This window comes from Lepidochelys kempii, chromosome 3, assembly GCF_965140285.1.
Source record: "Lepidochelys kempii isolate rLepKem1 chromosome 3, rLepKem1.hap1, whole genome shotgun sequence".
Taxonomy (NCBI): Eukaryota; Metazoa; Chordata; order Testudines; family Cheloniidae; genus Lepidochelys; species Lepidochelys kempii.
This window is the reverse complement of record NC_136382.1, coordinates 150,860,493-150,880,963: the sequence shown is the minus strand read 5'-3', so window position 1 is coordinate 150,880,963 and position 20,471 is coordinate 150,860,493. Positions and strand designations below refer to the sequence as shown.

The following is a 20,471-nucleotide window of genomic DNA, read 5'->3' as shown; positions in this document are numbered from 1 at the left end:
TTCTCCTCCAAAACATTAGGACTTTATCTTTTGTCTTGTTTGCTTATGATTCACTAATCAAGTCGCATTTAGAAGAGTAGTAAATGCTTCCCACATGACTACAAATATTAGCCCGTTTTAATGAACCAGGCAATGCTATCACCTGGGTCGTCACACTTTGCAGAGGCTTCAGTCTTGCTAATGGCGCAAAATGATAAGGGCCAGCTAGCAAGGTAAAAGGTATTGAGGGTAGACAATGCAAATTAAGAGTGTCAATAAACCAAATCCCAATCAAATCCTTTATTTAGCTTCCATTTAATTCTTTTTCACAATCATGATTCTCCTCCTTAGTAAGGTTTGATATATGCTTGGATTCTCTGAGTGTTTACAAGTTCTGTGGCATTCTTCTCTCTCTTCCCATTAAAAATACAAACCTTTAACCTGCAACCGGGGAGGGCTGTATAGAAGACCAAATGAAGATATGCTGAATGCTAAATAAATATCTATGATGCTTCAGGACCCTGTAGATGGGTATTTCCAGGCTACCTTAGCTCGAGTTACCATGGTGAGCGGTGTGATTGGCTACACAATTTTCAAAAGAATGCTTATCAGTTTGAATGTGTAATACAAAATGGACTGGAACACAAAAATACTGCCAGTCTCTCAAATGCTAGTCAAGTGAATTTGCTTTAACAATCTTGCAGTAAACATTCTGTATGCTAGAAACACTAAGACAGACATGAATACAATGGGAACCCACCACTATCAAAGATCCAGTCTAATGGAGCAATAAAAAAGGAGATGCCAGCTTATATTAGAGACTAACACAGACACCATACTGCAGCCCTCCTAAAAAAAGGTGCTGCGTACAGACACAATGCTGCTTTTACGCTGTAGATATTTCTTGCTGCTCTTTCAACATCAGAGCACTAAAACATGAGGCTGCACATCAGTAGAGAGGGTAAGCACCTAGTCAACGCAAACACACTGGATTTTTTGATATTTCATTTAGAAACAGAAGTTTCCTTCAGGGGCAAAGGGAGGAACAAAGTACATAAATGGTTTGCCATTTATTGTGCAATACTATATAGCACAGATTACAGGATATGAAACAGCAGTCTGAAAATGCTTGTATTTTTGTTGGAATTGTTTCCCACACAGCAAGCCAAAAGACTGATAGAAGATCTGCTCTGCAGTTTACTGATTCCAAAAAGCGACTTGGAAATGCACCCCCAAAGAGTGTTTCTCGGGTCATCCCTGTGGTCGCTTTACATTGCCATGAAGGAACCCAACCTTGATTCCAGTCTCTTGCAGCCTAGAACAAGCAGGGTGGAGCTACCATTGTAAATCCAGGAAAATCATTCAGGGAGACAGATGAAAGGATAATTTCTGGTTTTGCTGAAGAGTAATTCTTTCTGTCATTTAATGAGTTTCTAAACAAGTCATGTCTAGTTCTTAAAAATCTACTACAGCAGTGGGCCTCCTCAATGGGAGTGGCAGGGTTAAAAGTGTATAGAAATTAATTTAATAATTCTGCACAATCTGGGATGCAGAAGAATTCTGGGGAATAAAGATTTGCCACTGAAATGGCTTTTATAGTTTTCTAGATCTACATTAAAAGATGAAAACCAAGGCAGAACATTGGTATGTTGTATATATGAACCCACCTTAGAGAAAGCAGTGCCATTTTTTTATCCCTCTTTCCTTGTTATATGCGTCCCTCAAATTGAAGGGAAAATAAAAATCAATATTGTGTTCAAGTAACAAAACTTTATAGTCTGACATATAGCCACTGCATACGTATTGATACATATTGCCAGTTTGGTGGTCAGCAATAATGATTTTGGACTAGATGACCTCCTGAGGTCCCTTCCAACCCTGATATTCTATGATTTCTACTCTATTGTAGATTTTGGTCATAATTAAACAGGATTTTATTTGTCAAGATGGTAGCACAAGAACACACGCACACACAATTTCAAGCAACAAATGACAGTGAACCAGCAATCAAGACATTCAGTCTTTTCTGACAATTTTAGAGAACTCACCACATGTACATAATATGTTGCATGCACAGCTCAGAGAAAGAAGTATATTCTTGAATCGAATTATGCTGATATAGTGGTTCAGGTAAATGTGGAAATCTTGTAGCATGGTTTAAATCAGAAGTTAGAGATGGAAGATAGCTTGGGTCTAGTTCCCTCATACATACCTTCAATTATAGCCTCAGTGAGAAGCACTATGAAGCCCCTCAAGAGTTTTGTTAGAAATATTTTATCCCGCTGATGTTCTTAAATTATTCTGTTTTACTTCCAGAGGTCTCTGTGCATCTCCCCACCATACAATCTTGTACTATGGCACTTACCTTTAGTTTCATGTATTAGCCTTTGGGCAAGCTGCAACCATTGCCTGCATTCCTTTTCCTTTCCTGTCTGCTCCATAATAACTACCTTCCACTAGTCTGAGAGCAAATGGACTAAAGGTGAAACATATTTATATAATGATTTAAGGAAAGAGTACACATAAATATTTGGTGTTAGTGAGAGGTCTATTTGTTTTGCACTAGTGCCCAGAGTCTCAGGATTTAGACTTTGTTATGCCAGGTGCTATACAAATATATAGGAAAACAGTCCCTGCCTGAAAGACCCTACAATTTAAGAGTGGGTTTGCTCAGCATCGGCCTAACCCTGCTCCCACTGAAGTCTTCAGTAAGAGTCCCACAGACTTCAGTGGAAGCAGAGTTAGGCCAATGCTAGATGCTTTTGAAAATCCCACAGTCTCTAGTAATTCAGGCACTGAGCACTAACAGTTTGCCAAATTGACAGGACAGGTTGTAGTAATGGTATAGAATGTGGTGTCGATGAAGTACCTAGTCTACCTATCCATCTGCATTTTCTCACTTAGCATTCTACATTCCAATTTGAAAAAGTATGACAATATAGCATTTCATAAGAACATAAGAATGGCCATACTGGGTCAGACCAAAGGTCCATCCAGCCCGGTATCCTGTCTACTGACAGTGGCCAATGCCAGGTACCCCAGAGGGAGTGAACCTAACAGGTAATGATCAAGTGATCTCTCTCCTGCCATCCATCTCCACCCTCTGACAAACAGAGGCTAGGGACACCATTCCTCACCCATCCTGGCTAATAGCCATTAATGGACTTAACCGCCATGAATTTAATCAGTTCCCTTTTAAACCCTGTTATAGTCCTAGCCTTCACAACCTCCTCAGGCAAGGAGTTCCACAGGTTAACTGTGTGCTGAGTGAAGAAGAACTTCCTTTTATTTGTTTTAAACCTGCTGCCCATTAATTTCATTTGGTGGCCCCTAGTTCTTATATTATGGGAACAAGTAAATAACTTTTCCTTATTCACTTTCTCCACACCAATCATGATTTTATATACCTCTACCATATCCCCCCCTTAGTCTCCTCTTTTCCAAACTGAAAAGTCCTAGCTTCTTTAATATCTTCTCATATGGGACCCGTTCCAAACCCCTAATCATTTTAGTTGCCCTTTTCTGAAACTTTTCTAATGCCAATATATCTTTTTTGAGATTAGGGGACCACATCTGTACGCAGTATTCAGGATGTGGGCGTACCATGGATTTATATAAGGGCAATAAGATATTCTCTTATCCTCTATCCCTTTTTTAACGTTTCCTAACATCCCATTTGCTTTTTTGACTGCTGCTGCACACTGCGTGGACGTCTTCAGAGAACTCTCCACGATGACTCCAAGATCTTTCTCCTGATTAGTTGTAGCTAAATTAGCCCCCATCATATTGTATGTATAGTTGGGGGTATTTTTTCCAATGTGCATTACTTTACATTTATCCACATTCAATTTCATTTGCCATTTTGTTGCCCAATCACTTAGTTTTGTGAGATCTTTTTTAAGTTCTTCACAGTCTGCTTTGGTCTTTACTATCTTGAGCAGTTTAGTATTATCTGCAAACTTTGCCACCTCACTGTTTCCCCTTTCTCCAGATCATTTATGAATAAGTTAAATAGTACTGGTCCTAGGACTGACCCTTGGGGAACACCACTAGTTACCCCTCCCATTCTGAAAATTTACCATTTATTCTTACCTTTTGTTCCCTGTCTTTTAACCTGTTCTCAGTCCATGGAAAAGATTTTCCCTCTTATCCCATGACAACTTAATTTACGTAAGAACCTTTGGTGAGGGACCTAGTCAAAAGCTTTCTGGAAATCTAAGTACACTATGTCCATTGGATCCCCCTTGTCCACATATTTGTTGACCCCCCTCAAAGAACTCTAATAGATTAGTAAGACACGATCTCCCTTTACAGAAACCATGTTGACTTTTGCGCAACAATTTGTGTTCTTCTAGGTGTCTGACAATTTTATTCTTTGCTATTGTTTCAACTAATTTGCCCAGTACTAACGTTAGACTTACCAGTCTGTAACTGCCAGGATCACCTCTAGAGCCCTTCTTAAATATTGGCGTTACATTAGCTATCTTCCAGTCATTGGGTACAGTAGCTGATTTAAAGGACAGGTTACAAACCGTAGTTAATAGTTCCGCAATTTCACATTTGAGTTCTTTCAGAACTCTTGGGTGAATGCCATCTGGTCCCGGTGACCTGTTACTGTTAAGTTTCTCAATTAATTCCAAAACCTCCTTTAGTTTCTAGTTTGGATATGTGAGATGTCTAAAGTTATTATAGGTTAGCAATCTACAGTTAATTCATCTGTGACAATTCAACATCAAGGTTTCACCCTACAGTACCTCTACTGGAGACAGTGGGGTATAGATAGCTTTTAGGCACCATTACAAAATGAAGACCAGCACACTATAAAGTACTTTGCTGACCCAGGATTAATGTTAAGAGTCTCTGTTGAAAGCATTTTAACATTTCAGGATCTGTGATTTTTACTAATTCTTAACTAAGAGAGGTTTGATTTTTCTCAAAAAAAATTACTTGTTAATTTCAAACTCTTCTCTCCAGAGTTTCATAAACCTTTTTGTGCAAGTTAAGAACTAAGAATTAAACCAGAAATGCTAGGTCTGTGGTCATGTTGAATAGTCCTGTGAACTTTCAAGCCTTTCGAGGTTAGTACTTCAATTTCTACCAGAAAGGGTTTATCTTCACACTTGTCTATAAAGTGCCTAGCATACTGCTCAGAAATTCCTGGCTCCTAGCCCATGATCATGCTACTTTTCCTTTTTGACCGACCACAGGTTAAACAAACAAGTTGCCAGATCACCCCATATGTTCATCCCCATAGTCATTTAGCCGTTGTTAGTATTTGGCCAAACAAGAATTAAAGAACAGCTCCTGGGCATTGCCCTTTGCTCTGACCAGATCTGTGCCAATTTAATCCCATTTCTTATCACAACTGAAGACTAATTATGTAATACCCATGAATGTTTCAGGGAAAGAAAGATCATATCAGATCATGATTATATATTCAGGAACTTGTATATAATTTGGCAAGATTGAAATTATGGCAAAAAAGGTAAAGGAAGGCAGGAAGACACTGTTTCTGTAATTTATACTGCAATGCAAACCCAGCAATTATGTTTTGTTTCCTCAGTAGCCTGTTGCCCTCCTCACCTGATATATATAAAATTCTACCTTCTACCAGAGTGGAATTTTTTTTCCCCTCAGAGAAAGGGGACAGAAGAGACCCGCCCTCCATTTTTTGTTTTAATTCAGTTACTTAACCGCCTAGTTACTAACCTTTTTCATTGTGTGGATTTCTTTTTTCTAAAATGAAAGAGAAAGGAAACAAGGGTCAAGATAAGTAATAACACTCACAAATTCTCCCCCTCATGCAAAACTGCTACAACACATTAGTTTATAGCTTGCCACCTTATCACAAAAATGTAAGAGGAAGAATCCTTGGCATTTTTGGGGGGTCTAAATTATGGTTTTTGATTTTGATGGTTTTCTTGATAACTATTGTGGTTCAATTTACAGGAGCAGAGTACAAGTCTTTGCCTTCCTATTTTAATGGTCTGGTTGAAATCCAACAACATTACATTAAAAAAATCCACAGAAAATCAGTCACTCGCTTTTTTAAAAAAAAAAAAAAAGAAGAGGGAAAGTATTAGAGGAAAGTGTGCTAGTTATCACCTGTTAATGAATACTAGAAGACTCCTGCCATATGAAGATTACCAACAAGACATAATTGGGACCTAAGACAGCAAAAGCAAGTTTGGCACTCTTAGAATATCAGTTCTCTCCCTGTCAGTAATAACTAGTGGCAATCTGATCACTGATCCCAGACTGTCAAGGTCTAATGGATTCTGTAGCTTTAAACTCACATAATACAGTGTATTTTAGAAAAGAGACTAAAATGGCTCTAAGGGATCCTTGACATTTTAAAGTTTTTACATATAGGTTTGAACAATATCACTCACAGTGTGAGTAAGCCTTTGCATATGCAGGGTACTTACTCGGAGGGGAAGGGCTTTTCAAACAAGACTTGCACAACAGGAAGAAAATACATCTTAAACTTGTTTTCTTCTGAAGAAAAATCAATACAAATCAAAGTTTAAAGAAGCTCCACTCCATGTTGAGCTGCTGTTTGTACAGCCTGGATTGTTCGGTTAACTCCAAGATATGCAAAATTGTCAGTTTATAGCTAACTATTAAATATACAGGTTGTTTGTAGAGTTGCTGCAGCTGTGTTGGTCCCAGGATACGAGAGAGACAAGGTAGGTGAGGCAATATCTTTTATTGGATCAACTTTTATTGGTGGCAGGTACAAGCTTTTGAGCTATACAGAGTTCTTCTGCAGGACTGGGGAAGGAAGCAGAGTATCACTTCCCCAGATCTGAGGAACAGCTCTTTGTAGCTCAAAAGCCTGTACCTTCCACCAAGAGAAGTCGGCCCAATAAAAGATATTACCTCACCTCCCTTTCCTCTCAAATATAAAAGTGTATATTTGATACTTAAACATACTTGTATGTCTAATACTTACTTGGAATCTGAAATCTGCATGTTTTTCAGTACTCATGTACATCGAAGTTTGTGGTACTTTATTCCTTTATGAAATTAGTATGGTGAACTTGTATATTATCTATGATCCACCAAGCAAGGGTCTTCCTAGACTTTAAAGAGAAATTCCAAAAGGAATCTGGCGGGTAGTTTATGCACTCTTAGCTCAAATTTATAAAAACAAACCAACAAACATGGATTTATGCATTTAAAATGAATAACCTAAAAAAGTTCTAATGGGTCATTACATTTTAGTTTTAGGGCTCAGCCAAGAATCTAAACCATAATAAGATTGAGTTTTTTTGCCTCAGCTTTTAATATTTACTTCTAGCCCTTGAAGGAGATTCTTTTAAGACATGGAACAATGGAAGAGCTTTAATTATGGTAAAGTGGCATTAGTATAATGAATGGCAATAGAATGATTTCAAAATCGAGAAAGTTAATGCAAGAGGGTGCAAGCTACAAGAGACTGACAAAAGGTTGATAACAGTTCGCAGCATTCCCCAAGTTTGCAACAGGATGCAGAGCTTAGGGTTGAGCCTGTTGGTCAACAACCAATGATTTAATGTACAAGTTGGATATTAAATACACATGGGCCGCAGGACTGATTTCCATGGCTGCCACTCTTCCTTTTATAGTTTCATCTATGCAAGAGTTTGGTGTTTAGTAGGAGAGTAAAAATGTGACCGACTGAATTCAAAATGCCAAACCAGACTGATATATTTGGAAAGCTATGTGAAATTTACACGAGTTGCACTAAGACTGGAGCTCTACAGGTCAAGGGCATCCCAGACTTCTGTTATCTTCACTGGGTGAAGGCTTGATGGGCATGTTTATACTAGAGGCTCTTGCTTTAAATATTGGGGATTGTTTCAACAAACCTGAGCAAATAAAATGAAGAACCAAAGTGAGGAGAATCTGATTTCACACACACTGAAAAAACTGAACCCCATGCATAAACCCCAAAAGAGATGGCAACAATGTGATTTAGATAGTCGAAGAAAAACACAAAACCTTTTAGTGCACTTACCAGCAAAGCATTTGGAACAGAGATTCATAGTCTTGCTGGACCTAGGGCAAGGGGAAAAAAAAAAAAAAAAAAAAAAAAGAGTAGAGCTAAAAATTCATTATTATAATTCTAAGCAATACATCAGGAGTTTTCAGAAGGAAAACAACGGTAGGAGGGGACAAAAATTTAAATGGCTAGGCACCTATACAAGTCATCAGTGGCAACGGGCTGGCAGAACTGAAGGCGGGGCAGAGGGTGGGAAAGAATCTCATTTGACAATCTTTCTTCAACTTGGGAAAGAGCTTTCAAAGCATGGCTTCCAAACATTTATCCTAGCATTCATAAATAACCTGTAGGATAACAGGTATGATAGACATGAAAAGCTGAATTATTCCACTTGAATGTGACAGCTCCCTGCAGCAGCAACAGGTTTTCAGGACTGGCAATCTCCCTTTGTAACATTTCAGGACATATGTTGACATGTTTTCTTCTACACAAACTACGCAGGATTTGATTTGTCCAATATTCCTGATTTGGTTCAGACCAAACGCCATAAAAGGCACATTTTGGGGTTACATGAGAAAGCACTTTAACACCATTCTGAGCAGGGTTGAAGTACATGCTGGTAAGCAAGGTTATAGCAAAACTGCCCATGCTAGACCAGTTCCGAAAATAGAGGAACTCACTTTTCATGGGCTGTCTACCTGGAAAGTCTCACTAGCACTAAATTATCTATGTTTCTAAAGGTAAAGACAGATGTGGGAACAAAAACAATGGAGCCTACCAAAATAATTACATTTCTAGTTTAAAATCAAACAAAGCTGGAATTTTGAAAAAGAACCCACAACTTGCATAGTTTATGTATGTTATAAAAATCTAGGCACTCAATGGAGACCACTGTAGTGTCAAATGGCAAGTATTTCTATAAGTGTCTTTTCAGACCAATTACTTCTCAGATTAAGTATTTTCCTGATGGAATTATAGAAACATTCTAAGTGTTTTGCAAATAGGGCATTTTAAACTATTTTCCTGTAACATAGAGAAAATCCAGATATGATTACTCATATCTTTGTGCCAGGCATTTCAGGACATTAAGATGCTTTTGACTTTCTGCAAAGGTGAAAGTTGGTTTATAATTGACTAAAAATCCCAATAGAATACAGGTTACTGCAGGTATGAGTCAAACATACTTGTCAGCTATAGCAGGAGATGCACAGACACACACACTAATTTTAAATATGAGTGGTATGTGCGAAGGAGAAACATTAAATCCTAGGGGCGGAAAAAAAGCAGAGCCGCTCTATCCAACCATACAAATACATCATCTGGTTGATATAGACCCAGATATTGAATATGTGCATTGTCATTCTACACAGATTATCTACCTTCAGAAAGACTGCAATTAAAAACAGCAGGTGAGCCCACACCTACAGCATTAGCATACTGAAGTCCCGTACTCACTGATTGTGAGTTATACCTGATGATCACTTTAGATAAGCTATTACCAGCAGGACAGTGGGGTGGGAGGAGGTATTGGTTCATATTCTCTGTGTATATATAAAGTCTGCTGCAGTTTCCACGATATGCATCTGATGAAGTGAGCTGTAGCTCACGAAAGCTTATGCTCTAATAAATTGGTTAGTCTCTAAGGTGCCCCAAGTACTCCTTTTCTTTTTGCGAATACAGACTAACACGTCTGTTACTCTGAAACATTCTAGACTGACTCAATATGCCAGGCAGGAGCGTCTCTGCAAAACCACCAAACCCCAAATGGCAGTCAAGAGAAAACAAGGCAGCGTAGGGGTGGTTCATACTGATCACTTCAGAGCTGGCAATGAGAAAGAAGGCTTTCAGAGGCATAACCAACCTGCCTCACCTGCTAATTATCAATCCAAAGTCTACTCTTCATAGGATTTTTTTTTTAAGAAAAAGCATGGAGAGGGAAGGAAATATATTGCAATGTTAACGAAAAAAAAGGACACACTTTCACAGCACAGGAGCTGGATGTTCTGAACAAGTGGTGCTATGAAACAGTCCCCATATATTCATCTTACTGGCTGAATAACTTCAGGTCACTGTACAGAATCTTTCAGTTTCTCGTTCACATAAGAAGGAAAGATCACAGTGGTCAAACTACACTGAAGAAAGGAGATGTGCTACTACATATTTGGCACATCCTTTTTTTTAAGCCCACAAAAAAATAAAAGAATAGAGAACAAGTCAAGCAGGTTGTACATTCTGGATCCAGTCTCCATTACTAAATTTCAGTTCAGTGCTATGCAGCAAGGCAACTGAAAAAACAAAGCAGAAAGAACCAGAATCAGCGGGATAGCAAAGAGATTTAGAATCAAAGCAACACTCTAGAAATTGAAGTTGCATTCAGCCAGAAGATCAGAGGAATGAAACTGCCAATGCAAGAAATAAAAGATAAAGCAAAATCCTAAAAAGGCCTGTTTATTTTGGATACATTAACACAAGCTGATGAGAAACTTAACAATTTTCTTACAAAGCTGTATCCTGCATAGTACTCACTGCAAAAACAGATCATCCTACCAAAATCCACCAGACTCTGACTCCAGTCAATCCATCATTTTTCTTTAAAATAACATGGAAGATCTTCGGATGGGGGGGCAATAGTGTTTAAAACCCAATTCAACAAAGCACTTAAGTTCCACTGAATTCACACTTAGGCCTGATCTACACTAAAAAGTTAGGTCGACCCAACTCCATTGCTCCGGAGTGTGAAAAATCCACACCCCCAAGCAACATAGTTAAGCTGACCTAACCCCAAGTGTAGACAGTGCTATGTTGACAGAAGAATTCTTCTGCTGACCTAGCTACTGCCTCTCAGGGAGGTGGATAACCTAGGCCAACAGGAGAATCCCTCCTAGGGCGGCCCTGGTGCCTGGTTTTCGATCAGCAAGTCTGGTCGAAAAGGAGACCTGACAGTATCCGGTCAGATCTACTGACATGACACCCAAAGTCTGGTTACTGCGGGCGGGGGAGGCCGGGAGGTGCTAGGTCATCACCCACGCCAGCCCCTACCTCAGCTGGAGCAACATCCTACCTGTGTCGGGAGGCTGCAGCTCCCAGCCCCAGCCCTGCAGGGAAGTCCCTCCTGACCTTGGCGAGAGTGGGGAGGGTGGAAGGGGAAAAGCAGCAAGCGACAAGGAAGTGGGGGGGAAGACGAGTGGATGTGGGCAGGGCCTCAGGGGGACGAGACAGGTTAGGGGAGGTTCTGGTACTCCTGCTGGAGTGTCCAGCTTTTAAATATTACCAAGATGGCAACCCTAATCCACCCCAATGATGTAGGTAGTGTCTAAACTGTAGCATTTAAGTGTAGACAAGCCTTTCGTCACAAAAGGTCACTTCAGAATTCAGTGTACTTAAGTACGTTGTTAATGCTTTGCTGAATCTGGGTCTTAACTAGGGAAATGGACACCACTACCAGCCTGTGGATAACAGTGGCAAATGGGGAAGGGATGGGAGGGCGGGCATTTATAACACGGGGCCAATCCTGTTGCTCCTGAAGTCAACAGAAGTCTAGCCACCCACTCCACTGGAAGCAGGACCGAGCTCACAACAAAACAACTAAATAGAAAGCAGTGCTTTCTTTTGGTTAGAGCACAGGAGTGGAAGTCAGAAGAACAGAGTAATCTTGAGTCAGACAACAGTTCAACTAAGGCCACAGCATAGATGTCACAGAATCAATATTTTGAAAGCAAAATACATAGCTGTGGGTTTTTTTAAATTTTAGTGGTGTGTAACAAAAAACCTCTACTAAATGCTACACATTGGTATACCTGGATACCCCAGTACTAAACATGTATATGTATACCAGTTACACATAGTTATACCCACTTCCAGCAAGATCAGGTATGTAATGCCACAGAAGTCTCATACTGTTTCTATGCAGTGCAATATGAAGTTATGATTTTTAACAAAGTAAAACTGACTAAAGGTTTCCATTGTATATTTCACTGTAAATTATTAATAGCTAACCCATCTCCCCAAAACACTGGAAGATAAGGCTGAAACTGAAAAATTCTTAATATATCTCCAGAAAAAGCAAGCCACTACTGTTCATAAAGTTCAGCTGAATTATTTTTGTAAAGGTGAGGTAGGTACCATGGTTCTAGAACTCCAAGTCAATACAGAAATGGGGAATCTCATGCAGGATAGATTAAAAAAAATCAAGGATTTCTTAATTTTATTTAAATTATACTATGGTTTTTCTTTTTACAAATAAACCTGTTTAAAATTAAATCTGAATTGAGTACAAAATATGTTAAGGACTAAGCTTATTATAATCTCTTAAAACATTTAAATAAAAAAAAAAACGTTGAATCCATAAGCCTCTATCAGAAACTTTGAGTTAAAGACTGCTTGTATATATAAAGAATGGGGGGGAGGGGGGAGAGAACCTGAGGTCAGGTCTACACTACAGCGGGGATAGACGGTCTGAGATCGATCCACTGGCGGTCGATTTAGCGGGTCTAGTAAAGACCTGCCAAATTGACTGTAGATCATTCTCCAGTTGACTCCTATACTCTACCCTCAATGATAAGAGTAAGATAAGTCAACTGGAGATTTTCTCCCGTCAACCCGCAGAGGTGTAGACCCTGCAGTAACTTGACCTAAGATATGTCGACTCCAGGTATGTGAATAACATAGCTGGAGTTGCATAGCGTAGGTCGACTTACTGAGGTAGCGTAGACATAGCCTGACTTTTGAAGTCAAGCTTTATAAATATGGCACAATAGGTCATGTACGTTAGAGGACTGATCCTGTAGGGGAATCTGGGACTGTGCGTTTAATTGCTGGTAGGTTTCTAACCTCATATTGGCATCACAAGAGTCAATCTCACACTTAGTGATAGTTAATGGAGAATTGCATACTTGTGTCTGTTAAACAATGGATTTCTATAGATAAATTATTTACAAGGGTAGGTTGTAAATTAAGTTAGTATTCAGATATCCACAAATATGAATAAATCAAATCAAACTAATGGTATTGGCTTAAAGAGACTATGAAGTTAAAAGGTTTCCGAGTAGCAGCCGTGTTAGTCTGTATTAGCAAAAAGAAAAGGAGTACTTGTAGCACGTTAGAGACTAACATATTTATTTGAGCATAAGCTTTCGTGAGCTACAGCTCAAATAAAGCTTATGCTCAAATAAACTGGTTAGTCTCTAAGGTGCCACAAGTACTCCTTTTCTTCTTGTGAAGTTAAAACCAATTGGAAGGTACAGTGTCAGAAAAGAAACCATTTAACTGATGTAAAGTTACCCTGTGGATTCAGGAACTATAAAGTGAAACAAGCTACCCAGGTCAAGTGGCATGACATAGAAAATTAGAGGCAGAGGATACTTCAAGGCAGCTGGAAAATCCCCAAGGACAGAGAATGATCAGATGTAACATTTCTGTGGGTCTCACTGGCTAAAGGAAAGTTCAGGTAGTAGAGAACACAATATTCCTTTAAACAGATAGAGGAGAAAGTACCAGCAGCAACATAGGGACTTTGATAGAGGAAGAAATTTACAAGTCTGCCCTCAAGCAAAACTACAATTACAGTGATATTTACACACTCCTGGAGGGCTGGCAACCCCGTCTTTCACTTTCCCTGCTAATGCCTGCAAATTTCCCCAGTAGATGAAGCAGCCATTTTAAGGATTTAGAAGCACATATGTGAACACATGACGTTACACACACACACTGCATTTTAAAATCTTAACTCACTAACCAACATTTATTACCCCCCCCCAACAGATTTTTAAAAAAAGGCAAAAAAAAAAAAAAAAGGCTTTTATAGGCTAAAGCCTCATAAACCAACCTCCAGCCTAAACTAGAGTTTTGTTGTTGGGTTTTTTATGGCCAAGGATCATAATGGAAAATGAAGGCTGTGCAGAGGGGAACTATAATTGTGAAAATTAACATACTTGAAATCTCAAATATATATTGGTATCACAGGTGCCAACTTTTGACGGCGCCAGTGGGTGCTTGCAGCCCTGCCCCAACTCCGCCCCTCCCTGCCCTTATTGGATCCCTTCCCAAATCCCTGCCCCGGCCCCACCTCCTCCCCCAAGCGCGCCGCATTCCCCCTCCTCCCCCCTCCCGCCCAGGCTCGCGGAGCAACTGCTGGGAGGAAGGGGGAGAAGCAGGACCCAGCAGGACACTGAGGGGAGGAGGTGGAGCAGAGGAAGAGGTGAGCTGGTGTGGGGTGGAGAGCTGCCCCATGGGTACTCCAGCCCCAGAGCACCCACGGCGTCAGCACCTATGATTGGTATTATAACTTACTGGCAATCTGAATGACATACAGCAGTATGAAGAGTTCTTTAAATTCTGTTACCACTGATTGCACTTTTCTACTTACCCTTACTGAAACTGTATTAAGATCTGAGCTCATCCACTCCAACAACAACATTTCAAAGCAGTTTACTGGATTCTATTCACTATTCCACTAAGTATTCTATTTATTACTAGCAGTGTGGTTAAGCATTATCATAAAGTGCGGTACAACTCAAGGCACAAAACCCCACTCAGTACCTGCCAGTGTTTTTGCAATAAATTACAGACACAATATGTAATCCCACTTCTTTACACCAGCGAGCATGACTAAAATCCTAACTGCAAATCCTCAGCTAGATGTATTGTGCGTAAGTATAGTAACTTAAATCTAAAAGACTGAAGACAATCTAGAACCTCAAGAATATGTAAATGGTCAATTCTGAGCATTAGAAAGAAACTGAGGAGGGATATACAGAAATCTATTTAATATCCAAACACCTTCCGTTTTTCCAATGAAATCTATTTTCTGAAAAGCAGTGTCAGTTGTAGCTCAGAGAAACTAATGGTTTTGCCATGAAATCATGTTTCACGGTGGACTGAAAATCTGTTTAAAAAATAAAGGGGTGGTGAAAGGAAGCTAAACACATACAGAAAAACTAATACCAGATTACTCCTCCCCACTGCTAATAAGCAATGTAAGAAACTCAGCTCCCCAAACCTTCTCTGTGCTAGAAAATTTCTTAACCTTTCTCCAGTAACAGCTGACCTAGTGCTACTACTGCAGGAGTGGGCAACTTTTTAGTCTGAGGGCTACATCTGGGTGGGGAAATTGTATGGCAGGCCATGAATGCTCACGAAATTAACAGTTCAGAGATATTCAAATAAACTTTATTTAATGAAGATTCATTTTAGTGGAAATAAACATAAAACCTTATTTACTGTTATAAATATATCATAACAATGTATTACAATAATTAAATCAAACTTACCCCCTTTCCATGCCCTCTCTCTCTAGTCTGGATTTGTTGGGCGTCAGCTTCCAGTCATTGGAACTCATTGAGATTCACCAGTGCCCTGCTCTCAGAAATCTCCTCCCACATGAAAACCACCACTGAGCACTCCCTGGCCAACTACTCTTTGTTTTATCCTCAACAATGGAAAATTAACACTACTAAAACATCAGAGTCACGTAAGCCAACAAACAGCAGGCACGTGGGCTTGCACATTCCAGGCTCTGATGGTGCGTGAGGCACGTTCAGGTTGTGCAGCTGGAGTAACATGAGTGCCCTCACGCCTGTCACGCAGGTCCTGAATACACAGGAGCCCCCAACCCTGCTCCCCGACAGAAGCGCTGGAGCAGAGAAAGCCCCCAACCCCACTCCGCAGCGGGAGTGCCAGGTGGGTGGATTGGAGCAATGGAGCATGAGGGCCAGATTAAAAGGTCTGATGGGCTGGACGCAGCCCACGGGCCATAGTCTGCCCACCCCATACTACTTTGTAAGCACTTACACCACTGGCAGGACAGGACAGGTGCACCTCTCCATTCTTAAAAAGCATAAGAATTTTTCTATGCTCAATGCACTCCTTCAACACCTGAGTAGAGTCAGATTTTCCTAAATACTGGTTCAAATCTTCTATTTGAAGACAGGGTGCGTGTGTGTATTATAGTTAACTTGATATACATTTGAACACTAGATACGATTTCAGAACAATTGGAAAATCCCAGAATCTGCATTTTTATTGGGACTAAGGGCTTGTCTATGCAGGCAGCAAAGCACACTAGAGGGGTGTGATTTGTAGAGCACGCTAACAAGCTGTATTCCAACTGTCCCATGCAGACCTTGCTGGTGCACTTCAAAGTTCAAACAGTTCAGACTGTTTAATGTATAGTAGATATCTTTTAGAGCGTGCCAGGAGGATCTATGCAGGGCAGGTTGGAGTGCAGCACGTTAGTGCTCTCTACAAATCATCCCACTAGTGTGCTTTGCTGTGCCGTGTACATAAGTCCTGATACATTCCCGCATGCCGTGTGAAGGGTTCCAAATGAGTAGTTCAAACTGTTGTATGCTAAATTAAAAAGTGGAGTGAACTGCAACAGAAATTCCAAACTGAAACTGGTAACATTAATACAGTGGTAAGGTTAAGAAATGAAGCACACAAGTTCTTTTACAACTTAGAAGTTGCAATGAATTGGCAGTAAAAAAAACTCTGATCTGCTTCAACGACACTGTAATTGGAATGGTGATTAAATGCTTCCTGGGTCTTTTCCAGAATGGCAATTATACAGCAGGATCGCTACAACCTAAACATCTTAGCTCACTGAATGATACCCATCCAGCATGTCAGAGGTCATATGTCTGAGAAATACTTTAATAATTAATGAATGGCAAGACATGCAACAAAGACTATACACAAGCCTCCTTACTGCATATGTAATGGACATATTGTTTAATATATTCAGCAACCTGAGACAACCTGATGTATGTTAGAGCAATGCATTTGTACCACGGTAGCTAATAGTCTGTCAACATTTCCATTATACAGCAATTTTCAAAGGTTTATAATTCCGCTGAAGAATCTGCTGAGCTGAATCTTTGCAGAGAGTAAAAGCAATACTGTAACCCATGTTTGTATATGTTTATCCGAGTAGGCCAGTAGATTTAGTGTTAAAGAAAATTGATATAACCCTGTATTTTAGTTTTTCTTTATATTGCTTTTCATCAGTGTCATCCACAGCACAGTAACACCTCACCTTGTATAGGGAGGAGGATAAATAGATTTTGTTAATTAGACCCTTAATCAACCCCTTGGATACTCTGTATAAAATTGTATACAACTTTCTTAACAGAACCATTTAACTTTCCTTATAAAGTAAGAGTAAAATTTGGGAACAGTGTATTGAATAGTGAGGATGTCAATGGTAAAGGGTTTCAAATAAGCAGTTCAAACTGTTGTCTGCTAAATTAAAAAGTGGAGTGAACTGCAATAGAAATTCCAAACTGAAACCGATAACATTAATACAGTGGTAAGGTTAAGAAATGAAGCACACGTCAGGAAATAATATAGTTAATGATGAAAGCTCAAATTTAAACTTTACCGTTGTGCTCATGCTTTAAAAACAGTCTACTGAAGAAGAGCTCTGTGAAAGCTGCCTTAATTTGGCCCCTTTGCATTATAATACAGGTATGCATTATAATACAGTCTTTCATTCAGCCCACAGCAGAAATGGTGTTCACCATAGGTACTGACTCTGTGGGTGCTCCAGCCCTGGAGCACCCACAGAAAAAAATGGTGGGTGCTTAGCACCCACCTGCAGCCCCCTTATCAGCATCTCCCCCTCTGCCCCACACCTCCCACCTGCCACAATCAGCTGTTCCATGACCTGCAGGAGGCACTGGGGGGGAGGGTAGAGGAGCAAGAGCTGGGCATGCTCAGGAGAGGGGGCTGAACAGGATGGAAAGAGGCAGGGCGGGGGCAGAGTGGGGGCGGGAAGAGACAGGGCAGGGGTGGGGCCTTGGGGAAGAAGTAGAGTGGGGGAGGGGGGGGCTTGGGGCAGAGCCAGGGGGACCATCCGCCAGCACATTAGAAACTCGGTACATGTTCACTGAACAATAAGTTATTCAAATCTGGTTTTATCCTCATTATTCAATGTACGGCCCCATGTCTGCACACCTTTCAAACCCTGCTCAGTTCCAGTGCTACAGAGGCCTCCAAAAGCCAGCAGCAGCAACTGCATGGAAAGTCCTGCTCAGCTCTCGGTTGGAGCATATCCAGTCACTGTGGGGAAGGTACACACCGAGTCCAATCCAGTCCATGAAGGAGTTGTGGGGGGATAGAGCATGCCCAGTGCAGACAACTTTGGGGGATTTAGCTGCTAATCTATAACAAGTTTCTACTGAGCACATGTGAATTGAGATTTTTGAAAGTCTTATAAATTACCCAAACGCGACTGTTTTTTTCATAGGGAAGTGTCACGGGTGACTGAGCCCTTTAAGAGGGAGCAAGTGTTCCAGTGCACCCATGACTGATTACCTGCCACCCAACTGGGCAGGGAAGGAACCTTGACCTTTAAGGGAAATGGATGCACTGAGGCTGAAGTAAGAGGAGAGCTACTGAAAAGACTCAAGAAGAAAGGAGCTGGGGAAACTGCTGGAGGAGTGACCAGACAGTCTAGCAGACACAGGCCCAAGAAGTGGGTCTTTGCAACCTCCCGACCTCAAGGGAACAGATTGATTCCATAGAGCTTGGGAAGGGCTGATAACTGTACTAAGTAGAGAGGCTTGGAACCTGAGAGACCTCAAGTAAGAGGAGCTGAGCCCAGCTGGAGACTGGGGGTGAGTAGGAAGAGGCTTTACAATGGGTTTGTTTTAATAAACCAGCCCCCAGGAAAGGGGTTTGTTATTAGACATAAGCCTTGGTAACAAGGAGTCCGGTGGCACCTTAAAGACTAACAGATTTATTTGGGCATAATCTTTTGTGGGTAAAAAACCACTTCTTCAGATGCATGGAGTGAAAATTACAGATGCAGGCATTATTATACTGACAAATGAAGAGAAGGGAGTTACCTCTAAAGTGGAGAACCAGAACTTACCTACATTCCTCCAGCTTCCATCCAGGACACATCACACGATCCGCACTGTCTACAGCCAAGCCCTAAGATGGGTACCCAGAAATCACCTACTATAGGACAGGCCCAACAAGGAAAACTGAACACCACTGGCCATCACCTCAGCTAAAACCTCTCCAGCACGTCATCAATGATCTACAACTTATCCTGGGAAATGATCCCTCGCTCTCACAAACCTTGGGAGGCAGGCCAATCCTTGCTTACAGACAGCCCCCAACCTGAAGCAAATACTCACCAACTACACACCACACCACACCACAGAAACACTAACCCAGGAACCAATCCCTGTAGCAAACCCCATGGCCTACTCTGTCCCCATATCTACTCTAGCAACACCATCAGAGGACCCAACCACATCAGCCACACCATCAGAAGCTCATTCACTTGCACGTCTACTAATGTGATATATGCCATCATGTGCCAGCAGCCCCTCTGCCATGTACATTGGCCAAACCGGACAGTCCCTACGTAGAATAAATGGACACAAATCGGATATCAGGAATGGTAACATACAAAAGCCAGTAGGAGAACACTTCAATCTTCCTGGACATTCTATAACAGATTTGAAAGTAGCTGTACTTGAACAAAATAAACTTGAGAAACAGACTTCAAAGAGAAGCAGCAGAACTAAAATTCATTTGCAAATTTAACACCATTAATTTGGGCCTGAATAGGGACTGGGAGTGGCTGGGTTATTACAAAAGCAGCTTTGCCTCTCCTGGAATTGACACCTCCTCATCTATTATTGGGAGTGGACTACATCCACCCTGATCGAATTGGCCCTGTCAACACTGGTTCTTCACTTGTGAGGTAATTCCCTTCTCTTCCTGTGTCAGTATAATAAAGCCTGCATCTGTAATTTTCACTCCATGTATCTGAAGAAGTTGTTTTTTATCCACGAAAGCTTATGCCCAAATAAATCTGTTAGTCTTTAAGATGCCACTGGACTCCTTGTTGTTTTTGTGGATACAGGGTAACACGGCTACCCCCTGATACTTGAAGCTTTGCTAAATTATTCCTGGAAACATGTGAAGGGGAAATCGATGCAGGGGCCTACAGACCCACATGGAGCATAAAGGGGTGATGAGGAGGTAGCTGTCCCTTCATAAGAAGGTAAAAAGGTATCTCTCTGAAACAAAGGCCACCCCCAATTTCAAGTCCCTGCAAGCCATTGTGGTGATAAAGTTTCTCAAAGACATGGTTGTAAAAAGATGCAAAAATGCATTTTTCCCTAATCTTGTTCTTGGAAACATCTGCTGATGCCTTCCATAAAAAGAGTTCAGCCTTAAGGAGACACCTGGACTTGAAGATTTCAACTTTAACAGTTTAAATTTGGCCAAGTTATAAGCAACTGAAAACAGGATAATATAATGGGAAGTGCTGAGGCAAGCTTAACTATAGGTGGCACCACAAGCACCGACTAGAGTAAGAAATTCTAGTTTCTATGAAACATGTGTAGAGCCCCAGTCATATCGGGAAACCACAACCTTACAGTAAGTTATAGTACACACCGCATGTTTCCACGTCTCGTATTCATGTTTGAGGAAAGTGAGTTCAATCGTCTAAAGTTATGAATGTTTAAACTTGAATACCGCCTAA

General features: G+C 40.7%; 1 protein-coding gene across 3 annotated transcripts in view; it reads right to left on the bottom strand.

Annotated features, from left to right (window-relative positions):
• Positions 1 to 20,471, bottom strand: part of ZFAND3 (zinc finger AN1-type containing 3) — a 243,369-nt gene that overhangs the window by 176,693 nt on the left and 46,205 nt on the right. For all 3 annotated transcript variants that reach the window (XM_073338549.1, XM_073338547.1, XM_073338550.2), the window contains exons 2-3: positions 7,982 to 8,022; positions 5,689 to 5,715 (exon numbers count right to left, since the gene is read on the bottom strand). In XM_073338549.1, coding sequence (XP_073194650.1) covers positions 5,689 to 5,715; positions 7,982 to 8,022 — 68 coding nt within the window. The remainder of the gene's footprint in view (positions 1 to 5,688; positions 5,716 to 7,981; positions 8,023 to 20,471) is intronic.